Source organism: Pelodiscus sinensis, chromosome 6, assembly GCF_049634645.1.
Source record: "Pelodiscus sinensis isolate JC-2024 chromosome 6, ASM4963464v1, whole genome shotgun sequence".
Lineage (NCBI taxonomy): Eukaryota > Metazoa > Chordata > Testudines > Trionychidae > Pelodiscus > Pelodiscus sinensis.
The window spans coordinates 14663777-14685769 of record NC_134716.1 but is presented as its reverse complement, the minus strand read 5'-3'; the positions used below and the strand labels follow the sequence as shown (position 1 = coordinate 14685769).

At 45.5% G+C, this 21993-nt stretch overlaps 1 protein-coding gene across 3 annotated transcripts in view; it reads right to left on the bottom strand.

Moving 5' to 3' along the window:
* LINGO2 (leucine rich repeat and Ig domain containing 2) overlaps positions 1-21993 on the bottom strand; it is an 831708-nt gene that overhangs the window by 83654 nt on the left and 726061 nt on the right. The window contains exon 1 of one of the 3 annotated variants that reach the window (XM_025185822.2): positions 12889-13326. The exons of the other annotated variants lie outside the window; for them this stretch is intronic. Within the exon in view, the coding sequence (XP_025041607.1) occupies positions 12889-12891 (3 nt within the window). The 5' untranslated portion in view covers positions 12892-13326. Of the gene's footprint in view, positions 1-12888; positions 13327-21993 lie in introns of those variants that run through there. 3 annotated transcript variants of the gene reach the window in all.

The following is a 21993-nucleotide window of genomic DNA, read 5'->3' as shown; positions in this document are numbered from 1 at the left end:
CTATATCCACATTTTGAAACAATTTTCCATTAAGTTGAGCCAAAACCTTGCATTCAACCCTCTGCCAGGCACAGCTTTGAGAATCTCCACCCCTATTCTCATTCCCAATCATCTTTCCCTCTACCACCCATCAGATCATTCTTCTCTCATTCCAGAGTCCTTGTTCAAGTCTCTTCATACAATCCCAGTCTCCAAAAAAGTTCAGCTTGAGGAAGGTACCTGGAGATGGTTAAAGCTTGGCACAATTACAAATAATTGAAAACAAGGATACTTGACAGTCCCTATTATAAAACCCTGACAAGAGACAGCACCAGAAGCTCTATTTCTGATCAAGTATTCCCATCTGAATTCCTTGAAACTCTGTTGTATCTTATGTCTGAAATGAATTTCAGCTCAAATTTTGAAACCCTGTACTCATAATTCTTGTAAAATTACAAACTTTTTTCTATATTTATTATTAATGCAGTGCTGCAGATTTTATTTTGCTGGTCTTGCTCATTGGATAGCAGTACCATAAATTAGTAACAGTAACTTGTATTTCTCTAGTGTCTTTCATCTCAAAATATCAGATTTTTTTTTCTTTAAAACAATTTGATTATCTATGATTGGAACATCACAATACTTTTATACTGAAAGGAGTTTTACTAGTCCTGTTTTACAACAGGGGATACTGATGATACTGAGAAAAGTCACTTGCGTAAACTTTAGGAAGCTTCAGTTAAGAGCCAACCACTAGGCCCCTTTCCATGGCCTTGACTCTGAAAGATGATAAGCCAGCACAAACACTGTGGAAGTCTCTGAGAGTTGGGGACACTATGTATTACACAGCTCTTATAACAACACACACACACACAGACGGGGCATAGCTTTAGTTCCTAGAGATGAGTTAATACTACCAATTCATGCCAGTTAACATGATCTCCATTTATCATTCCCAAGTCATTTCAAGATGTCAAAATAACTTCTGAGGAAACTTTTCAACCCTTTCTTTTCTTTTAAACCACAAAACTTGCAGACAACTTCTGACCTGTGAGGTCTCAGAACCTTTTTGTGTGAAGACTGTCCCTGTTAATTCTGCTGCCTATTCCTAAGATTGTGAAATTACCTATTATTAGCTCAGCTAGGAAACATCTTAGAAAAGAGAAAGGAAGCTAATACCTCACATCTCAAAAAATTACTATCATTATTATTAATCATTCATTATGACTAGCCTCAAAGCTTCCTTGACTGGTCTTCCATTGAGGTATCATTTTGTATTACAGGATTCACCCTTGGCCCCACATTCTCTTAATAATGGTGTGTTTGAGCAGATGTCCCATATTCAACTCCTCTGAAAATTAATAGGATCCAAACATGACCACAGCTCTTGTTTTTATCTTAAATCATATTCTGGTGATCTCAATGATTCAGAGCAGGAGTCTGCAACCTATGGCTCTCGAGACAAATATGGCTCAGCATAGAACCAAATATGCGTCTTTTGTCATTCCGAAAATGCATGCAATTTTTTAAAATTAAAAAGTAAATTAATTTAAAAATTTAAAAACATAATTACTCATGTAGCTTGAACACGAATTTGACTAGTTCTGATGTAAACTTCAAAGAAATGTGTGAAAAGATGCAGCAGCAGTCCCAGTTAGGCCTGTAAAAAAATTAACGTGTTAATTGCAGGCGTTAATGCTGAGCTGCCCCTTTGATGTGCCGTTCTGGTACTTCAAAGGGGCAGTGTATTAGGAGTCCCCAGCTGACCCCGGGCTCCATGCAGTGCTGACCTTTTGAAGCATCGGAGTGGTACTTCAAAGGGGCAGCGGAACTGAGAGCCAGTTCCGCGTAGTGCTGCTCCTTTGAGGTGGCTTGTCAAAGGGGCAGCGCTGCACGGAGCACAGGGTCAGCTGGGGACTCTGGCTGATCCCGGGCTCCTGCGGTGCTTCCCCTTTGACACGCCACCACTGTGTTTTGAAGAGGCAGCTGCACTGAGCCTGGGGTCAGCTGAGGACTCTAGCTGATCCTGGGTTTCCACAGCACTACCCCTTTGAAACACTGCATTTCAAAGGCGCAACACATGATTAATCGCCTGGTTAATCATAATTATTTTTTTTAAATCACACAATTAATCACAATTAATTTTTTTAATCATTTGACAGCCCTAGTCCCATTAAATACAATCTGTGAGAACAATATTTCATCTATGTTATTATTAACCATCATGTCAATTATCAAAAATATTAAGGTGTATATTTTCAGTCATGCTAATAGGCATTCTTATATGGCTCTTGTTCTGATCACTTGTTCTGAATTTTGATGGACTTTGGCTCTTTGGTTTAGAAGGCTGTCAGCCCCTGATTTATAATAATGTAAGCTCCCCCAGCCTCTGCTACTAGCTAACATTCAAGAGATTCCACATGGAATCTTTGCTTTGATACAGTAACTAGCAGAGCTTGGTTTGGTTATGATCCACATTGCTTGTCTTTTTTTTTTCCTGGAGCTGCTAGATAAGAATGGCCGTACTGGGTCAGATCAAAGGTCCATCTAGCCCAGTAACCTGTCTGCTGACAGTGGCCAGCACCAGGTGCCCCAGAGAGGGTGGACCGAAGACAATGATCAGCGATTTGTCTCCGGCCATCCTTCTCCAGCCTCTGACAAACAGAGGCCAGGGACACCACTTCTATCCCCTGACTAATAGCCTTTTATGGACCTAACCTCCATGAAATTATCTAGCTTCTCTTTAAACTCTGTTGTAGTCAGCAGCAGCATGACTAAGGGCAGATATTCTGCCTTCATTTACACCTGTACAAGCTATATTCTGGAATAGCTTATTTTGAAATAGCACATCTACACTCAAAAAGGGCAGTGAAATAGCAATTTGCTATTGGATGCTCTCTCGCATTTGAGGCCACCTGGAACCAGTTCAGGCAGGGCATTAGGTCAGTATTTGCTTCCTGGAGCTAGTGCCTGAGGCTGAGAGGCATGCTCACAGGGACTCCCCTGGACATCCGTTTCTCAGGTTCTTCTGCTTGCTTGCCTATGTCTCTGATGGACAGCAAACCATTTCCACTGTGGGCTTTGGTTGCCCTGCTTTTGGACATCACAATACTCCCCGCTATGGAACCGGAATTGCCTCTGGGCATGCGACAGCCCCTGACTTTCATGCTGCAGTTTCTGCAGCAGTCTCCGCAGGCTGTCCTCTAGGCTCTGTGGAAACATGACCCTGAACTGCTTGAGGAGACCCTCAAAATATGTCTGAGCGCAGGTCTTTCAGCCACACCCCACCGTGGAGAGACACTTCTGACAGCTGGACACCACTTCCGACTGATGGGACTGGCTCGTCATGGAGCGGTGGAACGACCAGCAGTGGCTCCAGAACTTCCACATGAGAAAGGGGTTGTTCCAGGAGCTGTGTGCCTGGCTCGCCCCTGCCCTCACACGATGGGACATGCACATGCAACCTGCTATCCCCCCAGAGAAGCAGGTTGTCATCACACTCTGGAAGTTCGCCACACCAGACAGTTACCGAGCTGTTGGGAACCAGTTCAGCATGGGGAAGTCAACCATCAGGGCTCTCGTCATGCAGGTATGGCACTCTTGGGCTGCAGTCCCTGGAGGGGGAAGTACTAGAAAGGAGAACCCTAAGGAAGCGGGTGGGCGGGGGGGGGGGGAGGAGTTTAGAGGTGCAGGGGATGGGATGCAGGTGGTGGGGGATTCCCACGTGGTTCTGCAGTCCTGCCCTCAACAGCCTGGGGTGGTAGGTTCATAGGGATCAGCTTCTGGGGTATTTGTAGGGGGGAAGGAAGGGGAAGGCTTAAGAACCTCCCAAGTGCTCTGGCACCCCCTTTGATTCTGTGTGTTTGTCTCCTTCTGCAGGTGGTGAGAACACCACCCTGATGTGCAGGGTCATCAACCTAGGCAATGTGGACCCCATTGTTGTTGGCTTTGCTGCCATGGGCTTTCCCAGTTTCAGGGGGGTGGGGTATTGACAGCATCCCATCTGGGCACACACTACATCAACTCCAAGAAGCAGGACAGTGTAGCACTTTAAAGACTAACAAGATGGTTTATTAGATGATGAGCTTTCGTGGGCCAGACCCACTTCCTCAGATCAAATAGTGGAAGAAAATAGTCACTACTTCCACTATTTGATCTGAGGAAGTGGGTCTGGCCCACGAAAGCTCATCATCTAATAAACCATCTTGTTAGTCTTTAAAGTGCTACATTGTCCTGTATTTTGCTTCAGCTACCCCAGACTAACACGGCTACATTTCTATCACTATTCAACTCCAAGAGATACTTTTCAATGGTCCCGAAGGCCCTGGTCAACCACTGTGGCCAGTTCTCAGATATCTTTGTCAGCTGGTCTGGGAAGGCACGCAATACTCACTTCTTCAGAAACTCCAGCTTCTTCCACAAGCTGGAAGCCAGCACTTTCTTCCCCAAGCACAGCGTCAGGGGTAGAGACATGGACATGCCACTGTGCATCATGGGGAATGAAACCTACGCCCTTCATGCTGTGGCTAATGAAGCCCTATACCAAACACCTTGACCTGAGCAAGGACTGCTTCAGGAACTACCTGGGCAGGGCCCACATTCAGGTGGAGCGGGCTTCAGGCATCTGAAGGAGAGGTTCAGGTGCCTCCCAACCCGCTTGGATGTGGGGAGCAGAACATCCCCCAGGTGGTGTCCGCATGTTGTGTGCTACATAACATAGTGAGGAGGAAGTGGGAGGCCTTCCTTCCAGGGTTGGGAGCAGAGGCCGGCCAGGAGGGAAGGGTCTTTGAGCAGCTGCACACAGCTGCCATCCGGCAGGCCCATCAGGTGGGGGAGCGCACATGGGAGTCCCTGAGGGAGAGTTTCTCACAAGGACCCCAGTGACATTCTCCCCAAGGCCTCCCCACTAGAGGGCTTACCCCCTCTGCCTTTCCTCTAGCAACCCCTCCTTACCTCCCATCACTTCTCTCCCCTTCAGACACAATTAAAAAAAACAAACAAACACCTTTTTGGTTGATAACAGAACTGTTTGTTGATTTATTTGGGGTAGAAGTGAGTGGGGAGAAGAGGGACTGAACCTGGAAATTGGGAGAAAGGAGGGGGGCTGAGAACCTTGGAGCAGGGAGGGCAGTAGCTCAGGGTTGTAGCTGGGAGTGTCATGTGGCTCGGGTATTTCCTCTGCCTCATATGCATGGACCTTGGTGATCTAGAGGGTGGTGGGGTCCAGGAAGGCAGGGGGATAAACAGGAGGAGGGGATGAGGCAGAGTCAGGAATGGGAGTGGGAGCAGGACCGGGAACTGGAACTGAGGCAGGAGCAGGAGCTGGCTCCTGGTGGGTCAGGAGAGCCTGGATGGTCACACATATGTTGTGTCCCGGCTGCAGCAGCTCCATCCCACTCCGCCACTGCATGTCATCCCAGACCTTCTGGGCCAGTGTCTCCTTCATGTCTGGAGGATGGAGATATGTTCCCTCATGAGGTTCTCCTGGGCTCTTTGGCACTTGCAACTCCTCTGGGGTCAGGCAGCTGGCTCGGGTGGTGTTGCCCACCCCACTGTCATGGCTGGTCTGGCTGTGGACAATAAAGAGAGGTTGTTAGTCATCCCTGGAGACATTGTCCCTGAGGCCTTGCCCTCATCTGTGAGCTGAGAGCAACAGTTCAGAGGAAGGTGATGTCCCTGGAGCAAGGCCATGTGTGGCCTGGTAAAGTGGGCCCTTTCTTACTTCTTAACCTTACTCTGGACCTGCACCTAGGTCCGGGTATTGCACTTTGTGGCCAGACTCTCGGCCCAGACATCCCCAGTGGACCATGCTTCCCATCCCACCCCCCAAGGACAAGTAGGCATGGGAAATTGTCAGCCACACTGGGATCCAATGGGTGGGAGGGGGGCCTCGAGTTCCTGGCCTTCAATCAGTGTTGCACTCATGCTGGCTCTGGCTCTCCCAAGGGGAGAGATCTTGTATCCCTGGCTGCTAGGAGGAGAGGGGCTGAGGGTGCGGAGGGGAGGGATTGAGCAGCACAACACACCTGCGCCTTGCAGCACTGTCCCCGGGAGCAGATGCTGCTTTGTGCATGCAGGTATACCCGTGTGCGGCACTCCAGAGTATGTGTGTGTACATCCTTGTCACCAGCCTCCTTCTAGAGGTGGCTTGTGGTGGGAAGGCATCCACCCTGGGGGTCAGAAGTGTAGCCGGCCTCCCCAGAGCCTGTGAGCAGGAGCCCAGAGGTGCTATGGTGCTGTCTCCAGGGGCTGCCTGGCACAGACTGGAGCTGCACATGCCTCCACATGCACGGATAGCAGCATGATGGCCAGGCCGAGAAGGCTGAGTGACGATCCCACCACAGTCCTTCAGCACCCGCCACCCCCACCCTGTGTGTGTGTGTGTGAGGAAACTAAGACCACTCACCTGATCATCCTTCCCTGGCCTCAGAGGATGCCTGGAACACATCTAGGCTGAGGAGTACTGGGTCCAGATTGATAGTCATCACTGTGCTGGCTGTGTCCTCCTTCTCGGCTGGGAACCCCAGATGCCTGATGACGGGCATCTCCAGCCCCTAGCCCACTACCAGGATGCAATGCAGGTCTTCATAATAGGGGCAGAAGTGGGGTTCTGTCCTGCCCATCCCTCGCTCTGGCATATGCCTGGTGGAATTCCTTAACCTTATTCTGGACCTGCTCCTGGGTCCAGGTATGGTGCTTTGTGGCCAGGCTCTCGGCCATCTGGCCATAGATATCAGCATTGTGCCATCTGGAGCAGAGGAACTGGAGGTTCTCCTCCTTGCCCTTCACCTTGATGAGGGTCAGGATCTCCACCCCAGACCAGGAGGGTGCTCGCCTTTTGTGCCTCCTGGCAGGCTCCTGTGAGCCCTCTGCATGCTCCCTGGGGTGGATAGGGGGCTCTTGGGGAGGGGAGGGTCAGCTATGGTGGCCAGACAACGTTCCCTGGCAGCTGTGATGTGACTGGAGGCTACGAGGGCCAGCTTCCTGCCACAAGCCCTTTCCCCTGTGTCTGCAGCTTTAAGAGATACAAGGGAAGAGGAACTATAGAGTCATGAGGAGTGTGGATGGAATGGCCAGCAGGGCACCTGTGGGATTTCCTGGAGACCCTTTTTTCCAAGAAAACTCCCTGTGCTGCATCCACACACCCCTTGTTCCAAAATAGTTATTTTGGAAGAGGAGTTATTTCTTGTGGAATGAGGTTTAAAAACCATCAGAAAAAGCTGTTGGTTATTTTGATTTTCTTTTGAAATAAAGCAATTGCTGTGTAGATGCTAGCATTATTTTTCTGGAATAACAGCTGTTATTCTGGAATAATGGTGAAGTGTGGCATGGGAGAAATTCTCCTTGAGACAAACATAGGGCAAAGGGTATAGAGAACTAGTGAATAGATTATGGGAAAGCAACAAGGTGCATCTGGGGTGTGTATTCAAAAGGAAGGAGAGGCCTTTCATTTGCTCTCCTGGCGCATCTCTGCAGCAGCTTACTACAGTAAAACTCCAATAGTCTGGCATCCAATAGTCCGGCACTCCTGATAGTCTGGCATATCTGATAATCCGGCACCATCTAGGTCCCATAGGTTTCGGATTACCGGAAGTCTACTGTATAACCAAGAGAGATGGCCACCAAAACCTTAAATCTGAGCAAGAGATACAAGTGGGCCATCAGAACCTGGGAGATTCTCCTCTCCTTTCTCCATAGTGCTGCTCAGTTTACTGTTGGAAGGATGTGGAAAGGCAGAATAGCAGCATGTAATTAGACACAGGCTTGCCAGCCTGCTCTTACTGGAAGAGGAAAACAAAACAAAAACTGATATTAGCAGGGATACTGGAACAAGATTGAAAAAAAAGACACCTAGTTATCCTTCTCAGGTATATTGGACAACATCCATTTAAGACATCTACTGTAGATTTGAAAGACTTTGTGCATCTCTCTGTCTGTGTGTTCATTCAATTATGAGTTTGTTCAAGAACTCCTCCTAAACACTGAGAGCTAGGATCACCAAACTTGGTTTCAGCTTCCTTGTCTCATAACTTAAAGCAAGCTCAGGGTTTGGTTGTACCAGGACAATGGGATATGCATGGAGTGAGATTGTTTCTCGTTAAAAGAAAAAGGGAGGGTTGTGATAGCGGGGACTGTTTTACTTCCAAATGACCACAAGGTGCAGTAAAGCATTGGGGACAGTTATACCCCCGAATGGCTAATGGGGGGGAGGGACAATAAGTGCCCCAGCTCCGGGGAGCAGCTGGGCCTCCGCCATGCCAGTGTGGCCCTGGGGAGCAGCTGCTGGCCAGCCAGCACTGCCTCTACCACTGCGGTTGGTCATGGGGAGAAGCCAGCAGGAGGATTTCACAGCCCCTGTCACCACGGGCAGCTCCAGGAAGAAGCAGCTATCTGCCTCCCCCCCTACCCTGAGCCCCTCCAACTTTTCCAACCCCTTGCCCAGAGTCCTGCAACCCCACCTCCTGCCCTGAGTCCCCTGCCTCATGCTTTGATTCCTTCATAAGAATGGCCATACTGAGTCAGACCAAATGTCCATCTAACCGAATATCCTGTCTGCCGATAGCGGCCAATACCAGATGCCCCAGAGGGAGGGGAATCACAACAGGTAATCCTCATGTGATCCCTCCCCTGTCACCCACTTCCAGAGAAACAGAGGCTAGGGACACTATTCCTACCCATCCTGGCTAATAGCCATTGATGGACCTAACCTCCACAAATCTATCTAGCTCTTTTTTGAACCCTAGCCTTCACTACACCCTCTGGCAAGGAGTTTCACAGGTTGATAGTGCACTGTTTGAAGGAAAACTTCCTTTTGTTTGTTTTAAACCTGCTGCCTACTAATTTCATTTGGTGCCCCGTAGTTTTTATATTGTGGGAATAAATAAATAGCTTTTCCTTATTCCCTTTTTCCATACCAGTCATGATTTTATAGACCTCTATCATATTCCCCCTTAGTCTCCTTTTTTCTAAACTGAAAAGTCCAAGTCTTTTTAATGTCTTTTCATATGGGACCCGTTCCAAAACCCTAATAATTTTTGTTGCCTTTTTCTGATTTTTTTCCCCCCCAACTCCAATATACTTTTTTTGAGATTTTGCAACCACATCTGTACGTAGTATTCAAGCTGTGGGCATACCATGGTTTTATATAGAGGCAATAAGATATTCTCTATCCTTTTAATGACTCCTAACATTCTATTTGCGTTTTTGCCAGCCGCTGCAAACTGATTGGATGTTTTCAGAGAACTATCCACAATAACTCCAAGATCTCTCTCAAGTAGTTGTAGCCAAATTAGTCCCCATCATATTTATATATAGTTGGTATGTTTTTCAATGTATATTACTTTACATTTATCAACGTTTAATTTCATTTGCCATTTTGTTGCTTTACCCTCCAGACCCTGCCTGAGCTCCTCACCACCCCTCAACTCTGACTTCTTCACCGTCCCACACCCTTATATTCCTGCTGTTAGCCTCTCCTCAAACTCCTACACCCCCCACACTTCTAGCCTCCTGCCCTGAGTTCCCCGCATCCCCAAACCTCTATCTTGAAGACCTGAGCAACTCAACCTTCTTATCATAAATAAGATGAAGAGTTTTGAAATCCATAGGAAGGAAGTGTAGAACCTTATTTGCTGGAGAATGGGTCAATAGAACACTGTCATTCAAATTTAGCAGACAGGGAATGCTGCTCAGCTACAGTGCTTTGAGACTATGTCTAAAACCTTTTTTATTTCAATTCAGGTTCAGAGAGTTGCACAACTTTGATGATGATAACAATAACGTGTGCAAAGCTGAGCAAAATAGAGTCTGCAACGTCTAGTGGGTAACTATTCAGAATGAAGAAAAAAGGAAGGATGGTTTTGTGGTTAAATTCTGGACTGAGATTAAAGAGCTCTGGGTACATTTGCTGGCTCCGCACTCTGTGTAATGTTGAGTAAATCCCAATCTCCCAGGGTCTCAATGCTCCGTCTGTAAAATGGGGATGATAATACATAACTTTCTAACTCTTTACAATCTCAGTACACAAAGTGGCTAGATAAACTCTTTAGAGCAAAGACTGTCTCTTACTAGATGTACGGATAACATGTGTCACAGTGGGGCCTTCAATTCAATTGTGAAGCCTATCTGTTAATGCATTATAAGTTAATAATTTCAGTGTAAAATTAATGTGTACCATTAATAGGTTAAGTATCTATCTATCTATAGTAAACTTACTACAGGGTTAGTTACACTTTCTAACTCCTGCTGTAGCAGGCCAGAATTTGTGTAGTTAAAAATGAAAGATGGACATTTCTCTAACACTATTTTCTTGTATTTTAACCCCATAGATGAGGCCATCTTTTGAGGAACACCCTAAGGGTAGGTCTAAACTACAAAGATCTTTCAAAAGAGATGAAAGTAGTCTAGATGCGGTTTTTTTGACCTCCTCCTCTTTTTCAGAAAAAAACCAAAAACAAACCCACAACCCATTCTTCCAAAAAAAAAAAAAAAAAAAAAAAAAAAAAGGAGGTTTACGCAGTTCTTTCAAAAAAGGGTGTTTTTTTAAACTGCATCTAGACTATTTTTGTTTTCGAAAGATCCTAGAAAATGCAAATTCCTATTTTGAAAGATTAGTGTAGTTTAGATGTACCCTAAGTGTCTTACTAATGTGAGTTACTTATCTTAGTTTTCTTGTTAAAGTGAGTTACATCTCTTATCCCCTAACATTTTCATTCCTGAAACAATTCCACTTTGGCCCAAATTGATTGGGCTCTATATTCATGATTTTGCATTAAGAGTCTGGATGTGTCTTGGTCATTCTGTAATTACTGTTTGTCAGCATGGAATTAGGTACTATTTCCACTGATGGGCTGTGTCTTACATGAAGTCAGCTCAGGTCAGCTCTATATTAGATCTGGAAGGTCGGCTTAACATGCACAACTTCAGCTTTGTAAATAACATAGTTGGAGTTGATAAACCTTAAGCTGAACTTGGCGCCACTTCACAGTGGGAGGTAGACTAGAGCAAATGCTCCTATCGAATTCCCTTACTCCTTACTGTTGCGAGGAGTACTAGCGACAAGCAGGAGCAACCTCAGCATTTGATTTAACGGGTCTTTACTAGACCACTAAATGGAATGCCAGAAGATGGATCTCTGGTGTGGTAAGTATACCTGTGGCCTCAGGCTTTTCCCAGGGTTATGCACACTACATGCTGAAGAAAATGGAGCTTCTCTCTTCATGGGATTTTTGAGCCTAAATTCTCTCCCTATCCTAGGAGTTCTCCATATGTCTCCTTGAGACTCCTCACCACTAGTTTGTTCATTGATGTACTCCATCCTTTAATAAAAGCTACAGTGAGATCTACTTTTGAAGTGTTTCATTAAAGATGCTCAGTTTTTCTTTTCCTGAAAATAATTCTGACTTTTCAGTTTTCTGTTTCAGCAAAAAAATTGAACGCATTTTGTGTATTTGTTTTTTCAGTGAAAAGTCAAAATCATGCATGGACAACAGACCCTTCCCTTGAAATATACCGTCATAGTAAAAATTTGGCAGAAAAATTTCAATCAGCTCATACCCATTTAATGACTGGAAGGGTTTATTGCATAAAAACCTCAAGGTGTCTCCACAGCACTCTTTATTTGGATGAAGGAGTCTCTCACAGGGTAGAATAATCACTAATTAGCCTATTATTATGCTGGCTGTCTTCTTTCAATTTTATTAATTTAACTCAACAATGCAAACATGAAACCTACATTATTCCCTTGAAATTTTCTAAAAATCCCATGAATGCCCTTAGCAACATCAATAAACCTATACAACAGAGTACCAACCACTTAATATGTTCCTAGTAAGTACAAATTTATGGAAGTAAGTATCCACAAAAGTGGAGCAAACAGTTCGCAGAGAAATCCCAAATCACACTAAACACGGTCAAATCTACTCCTGAGATTTACTAAGATCACCACCTTTCTAGGGGTCCGGGCCCACCTTTGACATCTCACTGTAACCATGTGAAATTAGTAGTTTTGCAGTACTATCAAGTTACATTAGGTGATGTAAGTTTTGTTCTGAGTTTGATGATACTCAGAGCAAAACAGGCACGGGGAGAGAACAGAATGCACAAGCCATTTCAAAGTAGTTATCTCCTGATGATGGAATTTCACTAAAACACAACAAAGCATGAGGTGGGGAGTGGAGGGAAGGGGAATGCCAAACCCCAACTCAGCCCAGCACTTATGCACAAACTTCACCTGGAGATGTGCTTAAATCCCTATGTATTCAGCAAAGCAGAGGCATATGCCAAACTCTCGCTGCCTTCAAACACTTGGTTAAGTATGCTACTCAACACAGAATAAGCATGTACTTTGGTGCTTTGCTGAATCAGAGTCCCAGACACTGCTCTTTTCATGACTGATGTTGCCTGCTCACTAAAGACAAGCCTGCCTGCAACCCAACTCAAAGGGGACTAATTGTTTTGGCCAGGGCAACACAGTTCCTCTCTAAGCACTGGCAGAGGACACACAGGGAAGAACATTTTCATAAACACCTGCAAATTACACTGTGCTTAGCACAGCTGGTGTGCCTAAATTTGAATTAAACAGCTACTGCAAGAACAGTGGTTTCCTGGCATAAAAATACATATAGCTGATATTTTTAATCTACATTCCCCACACAAATACTAAAAACCACACAAAACACAACCATACAGTCTGCTATTAATTATTTCTCAGAGCTCACTCTCCACTTCCATTCATATGCTCAGTGCCTAATTTCACATGCTCCCTCCTCCTTTCACATGGATTCACTGCAATTAAACAACACAATTTACACTGAGCACCCAGTAGCCACAGCCCTTGAAAGTCACGTCACATCAGGACAGACCACAGTGGCAGCAATAAATAGACATCATAAGATGTAATCACCTTACCATTCATTTTGGCCTCCTGCCATGCTTAGTATGTTGTGAAGTGAACAGCAGTTAAGTGACAGCTCTCCTGTCTTTTAATGAAGGCCCAGTCATTTTCACAAGTGCTGCACCTTTAATCTTGTCAGGAAATAACCTTTCTGGGAAACAAGCCTGGCTGAAAGCAGTTTAAGTTTTCAGAGCCTCATGAGGTCCTCTGTGTGCAGCTGCAAGGCCCAGTCACGAAGGGGAACATTGATGGATCATGCTGCATTGTCTTAGTGTAGTAACCTAATAAACTTGAAAGGTAAAAGACACCACTGGTGCAGAGCAACTCAATTGCTTGTAGTAACAATAGTTTCCCCTGTACAGATGGTGGAAAATTCAGGTGGTCTTGTCTGCTACCAAGATCTAGGCACTACCTCATCCATTTAATTAACCACTGGGGAATCAGTGACAGAGCTGCTCTGATTACAGAGTAATGGGTCCATCAGGCACAATTAGTGCCCAAATGAAACACTGTAGTTTGTATCAAAACTACTGAAGTAAACAGTTCCTGGTCCTGAAGGGGGCTCCCTTCCTAATTAACCCTTAGAGGACTGAACTATTAGCCATTATTCACTCAGGCATTTCCTAATGTGCCATACTGTCATCGCCTGTACATTAACTCTGCCAGTAATTACAGATGGATTTTCAAATAGGTATCCGTTAGCTGACTATGCTCCCAGGCACTACCTATAAAGTCATGCACCTGTGGGTATTCCAAACTGCTAATACATTATTCCCAGCAGTATCTCAGAGCATGATGTAATAGCACCAGGGAGAAAAAAGTGACCATGGTAACAGTGTTCCAGAAAGTGTTGCTTTGATGGGAAGCAGCATTTCCAAGAAAGAAAAGCACAGGTGCTTCATTGGTGGTGTGGGCAGAAAATGTGACTCTGCCCATGGGTCAGGCAGTGGCAGAGAGATAGGGATGCTGAAACATTTGGAAGTTACTGGACTTATTAGGTTTCATTAACATCATTAGTATATGTGTAACCACCTGCAGGTGAATTAAAATCTGGGACCCTCTGGAGCTTACTGCAGAAGCCTCTACAGCTTGAGCTATAAAGCCAGCTGGCTTTCAGCTTAGGCTGTAACACACACTCATTCTTCTCTCTCATTGTATGTGGTCTAAGTGCCACTACATGGGATAGTGAGTAGGTTACATATGCACATATAAATTGCAGAATTAGATCGCTATCCTGTCCCAACACAAGGGCACTGAAGAATGATTCAGAAGTGCACTGAAGTCAATAGGAATATCTCATCTTAAAAAAGTGCATTCTCCATGAGGATAAAATAACAAAAATGTGGTTTGAATTATGTGTGACAGAGCCCATGTTCATTTACTGTTTATATCTGGACACTGTGTCACGGTAAGGGCTATTTTGTACCATGATGTCATGTACTAAGATCTACAGGGGAATAGATTTCAACAAGGTTGTACTTTCCTCTGAAACTTTATCATGTCCTCATACTCTCCTGGGTATCAAGCCAGCAACTGGGCTGGAGGAGTAATAATCCTGCAATATGATCACTTAAGTACCAATAACATATGAATACCAAGTTTTCTGGGTGTGCACACATGCCTCCCCTTTTATAGGTAGTGTAAATTGTAGAGACGTCCCACTTCCTTAGGCTTAGCCTCTCATCTCCAGAGCCGTCAAAAGTGGTCTTTCAAATCTCATGGTGAGACCGCCATCTCCAGATCTGCCATTGAGCAGGGCTGGATGGAGGCATGGGCAAGCCGGGCAGCTGCCCAGGGCGCCAAATGATGGGGGGCGCCTGATGGCAGCTGTAAGGGGCGCGCGGCGTCCCTTACAGCTGCCATCAGGTGCTGTTTGCCCAGCTCCCGCAGCACCGGCCCGCCCGCATCCCCTTGGTGTCGGCCAGCAACGCCCTTCCCCCCACAGCCTCAGAGCCCTACACGGTCTGGTGCGCGTGCCAGCAGCGACAGCTGGGCTAGACTGGACCGCGCTTGCACCGTGCACCCTAGGGGCGGGCCCCGGGCTATACGCCAGCGGCCGTAGCCAGGCTACACATGCACCGTGCAACCCGGGGGCGGACCCAGGCTGCACGCCAGCAGCTGTAGCTGGGTTGCGCCCCGGGGGCGGGCCTGTGCTCCGTAGGGTGGCGGGCTCACTCCCCATGGGCAGACCCGCACATGCGCCATGCGTCCGGGGGCGGCACCACGCACCCGTGCCTGGGGCACCAGGATACCTTGGGCTGGCCCTGCCATTGAGAAAACTATTCTGGGACTCCCTAGCATGTTTGAAATGTGTGTCCCCAGGCTTCATGCTGTTGATACATCTCAAGCAGTAATGTGTTATTCATATTTCTCTGAGTTCATCAGAGCCTCAACTAGTTATTTTCATTGTTTCCCAGAATAATAGAACTTAGTGAGGCAATTTATCCTCAACTTAGTATGTACTAAGTAACACTCTTCAACTACTTCTAGACTGCAGGTTTCTTTCAAAAGGTTTTTTCGGAAGAGATCTTCTGAAAAAACATCTTTAGAAAAAGAGCGTTCCCACACAAAAGAGAATTGAAAAAGCGATCTCTTCTTTCACAAAAGAGTGTCCAGACTGATTAGACACTATCTCACACAAAAGGCCATCAGGAACCACTTCAGATAGGGCATTAGGTTAGCAGTTGCTTCCGGGTGCTGTTGCCTAAGGCTATCTGAGACTCGCACCTAAAGGGACCTCCCTGCACAGCTGTTTCTAAAGTTAGGAACTATTTAGAAAAACTAAACATACACAAATCCATGGATCCGGATATAATGCATCCAAGGGTCCTGAGGGAGTTAGCAAATGTCTTTGGCCATTATCTTGGAAAACTCGTGGAGATCGGGAGAGATCCCAGATGATTGGAAAAAGGCAAATGAAGTGCCCATCTTTAAAAAAGGGAAGAAGGACAATCCAGGGAACTACAGACCAGTCAGCTTTACCTTAGTCCCCGGAAAAATCATGGAGGAGATCCTCAAGGAACCCATTTTCAAGCACTTGGAACAGGGGGAAGTGATCAGGAATAGTCAATATGGATTCACAAAGTGCAAGTCGTGCCTGACCAATCTGATTAGCTTCTATGATGAGGTAACTGGCTCTGTGGATATGAGAAAGTCAGTGGATGTGATATACCTTGACCTTAGCAAAGTTTTTGATAACAGTCTCCCACAATATTCTTGCCAGCAAGTTAAGGGAATATGGATTGGATAAATGGACTGTAAAATGGGTAGAAAGCTGGCTAGACTGTTGGGCCCAATGGGTAGTGATGAACAGCTCGATGTCAGGTTGGTGGTCGGTTTCTAGCAGAATGCCCCAAGAATCTGTTCTTGGACTGGTTTTGTTCACCATCTTTATTAATAACCTGGATGAGGGGATGGATTGCACCCTCAGCAAGTTTGCAGATAACACTAAGCAAGGGGTAGAGGTAGATTTGCTGGAGGGCAGGGATAGGGTCCTGAGTGACCTGGACAGATTAGAGGATTGGGCCAAAAGAAATCTGATGAGGTTCAACAAGGACAAGTGTAGAGTCCTGCATTTGGAACAGAAGAATACCAAGCATTGTTACAGGCTGGGGACTGAATGGCTAATTAGCCATTCTGCAGAAAAGGACCTGGGGATTACAGTGGATGAGAAGCTGGATATGAGTCAACAGTGTGCCCTTGTAGCCAAGAAGGCTAATGGCATATTAGGGTGCATTAGGAGGAGCATTGCCAGCAGATTCAGAGAAGTGATTATTCCCCTTTATTGTTCTCTGGTGAAGCCACATCTGGAATACTGTGACCAGTTCTGGGCCCCCCACTATAGAAAGGACGTAGACGCATTGGAGAGGGTCCAGCGGAGGGCAACCAAAATGACTAGGGGGCTGGAGCGCATGACCTATGAAGAGAGACTGAAGGATTTGGGTTTGTTTAGTCTGCAGAAGCAAAGAGTGAGGGGGGATTTGACAGCAACCTTCAACTTCCTGAAGGGAGGTTCCAAAGAAGATGGAGACAGACTGTTCTCAGTAGTAACAGATAGCAGAACAAGGAGCAATGGTCTTAAGTTACAGTGGGGGAGGTCTAGGTTGGATATTAGGAAAAACTATTTCACTAGGAGGGTGGTGAAGCACTGGAATGGGTTACCTAGGGAGGTGGTAGAATCTCCATCCCTTGAGGTTTTTAAGTCTTGGCTTGACAAAGTCCTGGCTGGGTTGATTTAGTTGGGGTTGGTCCTGCCTTGGGCAGGGGCTGGACTTGATGACCTCCTGAGGTCCCTTCCAACTCTATGATTCTATGAGTCTATGTTCTGCTGAGTTCTTGCTTACCTCCCTGAGGGACAGCAAAGCTCTTGTGCTTTGGTAGCCCAGCTTTTGGATGTCACAGCATTCTTTTTGCTATGGAGCTGGAGCTGTCCCTTGGCATGCAATGCCCTACACTGTCATGCTGCAGGTTCTGCAGCAGTTTGTACAGACCATCTTGATGGTCCTGCCCCAGCTTGACTCCAAGCTCATCTGTGAGTTCCTCTACCTGGATGCAGGAGCAATGCTCTTGCACCCACAACCCATGGTAGAGAGACGATTCTGGAGGCTGGACACCAGTTCCGACTGGTGGGACTGGCTGGTGATGGAGCTGTGGACCAGCAATGGCTCAACAACTTCCGCATGTGGAAGGCCATCTTTATGGAGCTGTGTGCCTGACTCGCTCCACACTCTGATGACGCAACACTTACCTGTGGCCTGCCATCCACCTGGAGAAGCGGGTTGCCATCACTACGTGGAAGTTTGCCACCCCAGACAGCTATCGGTCAGTGGCCAACCAGTTGGTGGTGAGAGAGAGTTCTTCCAAGGGTCAGACCTGTGTGGGGCCTCCACACAGCCTGTGAGCATGAGTCCATGGGTGCTCCAGGCTAGCTCCTGAGGCCACATGGTGCACACTGCAGCTGCATGTGCTTGCATGTGCACAGAATATAGCATGCTGGCCAGGCCAAGCAGGCCAAGTGACAATTGCTCCCCATCCCCTCTGCACCCACCTTCTCCGCCCTGTGTCTAAAACTGACAGCACTCACCTGATGATCCCTCTCCAGCATCAAAGGATGCCTAGGAGATGTCCAGGGCCTGGGGTATTGGCTTCAGGGTGAGGGTGACCGTACTGGCAATTTCCTTCTCCTCCTGCAGCTGCTGGTCCTCCTCCTCCTCCTCATCAAGGCGACCATGGGTGTCTCGAGTCCCGAGTCCACCGTTACAGGTGGGGAAAGGGCTTCACCACACCCCAGGATTCTGTGCAGTTCCTCGTAATATGGGCACGAGTGTGGTCCTGCCCCAGTGTGAGAACTGTGCTCCCTGGCCCTGGCGTATCCTTGGTGCAGCTCCTTGACCTTGCTCCTGACTTGGTCCAAGGTGAGGGGGTGGTATCCCCTCTCAGCCAGAACCTCAGCCATCCACCCATAGATGTCAGCATTCTGCCTCCAGGAGCGGGGATTTTGCAGGATGGCCTCCTTCCCCCACAGCTCGAGGAGAGACAGGATCTCCACCCCTGACTAGGAGGGCGCAGGCTGTTTGCTGCCCCTGACTGGGTCCTGGGAGACCTGGGCCTGCTCTCTGTGAGGGCCTGGAGGTTTTGGGGGGCTTGTTGCTCGGCCATACCTCCAAGTTGTATTTCAGGGAGAGCCGTGTGGTCAGGGTGCTGCTCCACTGATGACTTCCTGCCACAAGGCTTGTTCCAGGTGCCTGCAGCTTTAAGAGCTGGTAGGAGACAGGAACTATAGAGTTGTGATTACTCCCACATGCCTTTTTCCAAAAGAGCACTTTCAGAAAAGATGTTCTTCCTCATAGAAAGAAGAGTACCGCTGTTGGAAAAATCCCTCTGTTCTTTCAATTTACTTTTGAAAGAATGCGATTGCATGTGGATGTAACTCACGTTTTGACAGAAAAATGGCCGTTTTTCCGACAAAACTCTGTAATGTAGACATACCCTTTTAAAAAGTCTTAGAGAAAAATATATAGCAACTACTTCTAACCACTAGTGTTCCTCCAGAGATTTAGAACAGAATACAATTCACTTCATCTAACTTACCTGCTTTTAAAATAACACCTTATTGTGCAGAATTGCTCAATAAGCCCATCCAAAAAAAGAGAACTTTCCTCAATTCACCTTAATTTTGATTCAGTTAGCACAGTAAAACAGTAGGGCTGTGTCTACACTGGCATGAATTTCCGGAACTGCTTAAAATGGAATACTATTCCGTTTTCAGTTTTTCTGGAAAAGGAGCGTCTACATCGGCAGGCTGCTTTTCCGGAAAAGCCCTTTTTCCAGAAAAGTGTCTGTGGCCAATGTAGACGCGCTTTTCCGGAAAAGAGCCCCGATCGCCATTTTCGCGATCGGGGCTTTTTTCCGGAAAAGACTACTGGGCTGTCTACACTGGCCCTTTTCCGGAACAGTGTTCCGGAATAAGGACTTATGCCCGAGAGGGAGCAGAATAGTTTTTCAGGAATAGCGGCTGATTTTGTACAGTAGAGCATCATTGCTTTTCCGGAAATTCAAGGGCCAGTGTAGACAGCTCGCAACTTATTCCGGAAAAGCGGCTGATTTTCCGGAATAAGTGGCCCAGTGTAGACACAGCCCCTGGGTGTGAGTTTCTTCTCACACCATGAAAATCAGGAGTAACTTCACTAAAGTCAATTGTTTTAAATAAAAGGCCATGAGGTATAAAGCAATATGTTAGGAATTTTTTGTCTAAACTTAACCTGTATCATAGTGGTACCTGTTATTATATTAATGTGGCTTTGAACTGGACTTGGCACATGGAAATCTCTATGATGATGTAAGGTGAAATTTTATTATGTAGATTAAGAAGAGCCAAGCTGGGAATAATAAAACATCATAATGAAGTTCCCGTAGAAGACATTCTTATAGAACAAGATAAATTAAACTTCTATACCTTGACAGACTATAATATGGTGGGTACATTTTTTTTCTCTGAACTCTTTCACACACATGAAAAGAACCATATAACATGAAGCATGAACAGAGCAACAGCCAGGTATTGTAAGATCCTAGAATTGATCTTTAGCCAAGTGACAATTCACATATGCTTCATGAAAAGATTATATATAGACACATTATAGCCTTACAGTTTTGTGAATGAGGAATAGACAAAATTTAAAAGCATCATAATCCACAGGTCATCAACTTTTCTCCATTATAATGATACATAGATTTTCTATAATTCCAAACCAAACTGGTTAATTTATGAGGGAAAAAATAATTTTCATTGACTTTGGAAATTAAATATCAAAGGATGTTTAGAAAAAAAACTAACAAAATGAATATCTCTAGTCCAAGAAATTGAGCATATATCAAGATAAAATAATGACACATCTACTTTGTCACACAGTTAGACAATCTTCCCTTCTATAAACTTTCTGGGCATACAGAATGGAAAAAATATATGCACTAACTTTCCTAAGATCAACACATGTAATGCACAGCATGTCTACAGAATGGAAGCAATTTAAAGCACAGTATGTAATACAAGCTTTACCTCTTGGACTTAGACTTTCCTTCAATATTGCTGTTTGATGTGACAGAGAATCCAAGTAAGAAAAGTGATTGGCAATGACCTCTCATTATAGCTATTGATGGGGTAAAGGCAAGTATGGGATTCCTGCTCTCTGTTCATCATCTTGCATCCTTCTAAGGCAACTATGAAACAACTCCAATATCTAGAAAGCTTAACAGGACACATCTTTCTTATACAGTAGTATGGCTGCTATGCTCCCGTACAGGATGGTGCTTAATAATCACATGAATTGCCTAAATTAGGCCAATGAAGTCTCTTTTTGATGAACCAATGCTGTAATGAATGATGAAAAGTTAACCTTAATCCTCCATTAAAAATATATGCGAAATGGATTTAATGCTTCTGAGGGGCAGTGCTAATGTTCAGAAGCAATGCAATGAAGGAAAAAATGTCTGCTTCTAAGTTCTTTCCCTGTGGCTTTACCCAAATGTTTATCTTGCGATTTCAGAGGACACAGTCATCTGTGACCTTTTTTGGCTATCAACACTTTGGAACAACATAGAAACTGCTCACAGAGAGGAGACTTCTTTGGCAGTTTGTTTATTGCTGGAGTCCTGTGGAAAGATGCAGCAGTGCAGCAGAGCCTGCCAGCCATGCTACACTTAAAGGCTTGTCCATGTTTCCATTATACACTCTTATTTTCAAGGGTTTGTAACTCAGCCATAAAAATCACTCCAGTCAAACTCAGCATACAAGATGTAAGCTGTGCATTAGAATGAATTTATACCTTAGACCGGGCTGAAAATAAACAATTTGGGTCTATCAGGCACATTTCTCACAATCACAAGATTTTTTTCTTTGTCTTTTTGAAATTGTCCATATATAAAGGACGCTAATAGCGCCTTCCTTCAGAGGCATTATGGATGTGAGTACAAATAATCACCTTTGAAAATGCCCAAATATACAGTTTACCCAATGGGCCATTTAACAACCTTTTCAGTGAAGACAGGGAATAAACCACAAGTATTTAAATGCTATAAATAAACTGCTATCTCAAATTCTAAACAAAATTTGCAATCCACATGCTTTAGTGTACTGATATACATACATATATATGTGTTTATATACATTCTAAGAAATTCAGCACCTCCAGTAATTGCTTAGCATCATGCAGGATTGAGCCCAACTTAGGCAAACACACATCACCAGCTGGTTCATTATTTATGATATCGGAAAGCAAAGACACCATTACTATATTCTCATTCACCCCACAGGGACAGTCTCTGACTCACTTGTCCTAGGGACTATTCTACCAAGATGAAAATACAAAGTTTCCATGTAAAAGGACTCAATAGAAAGCTAAAAACTTCAATGAGAGAATGATTAATACGGAGACATGTCTACATTTGCTGCAGGGAGACATCTCTGCCTGCCTCCATTCCTCTCCCACCAGAGTCTACAGCCCCATTGCAAAGCAGGGGAGGGGAAGAAAAGAGACGGAGGCCCATCCAATGGGACTGAAGCAGTTATGAGCAAGCCATGCCCGGGAGCCATTCTCCTGTCCATTGCTGGTGCTGTGTTG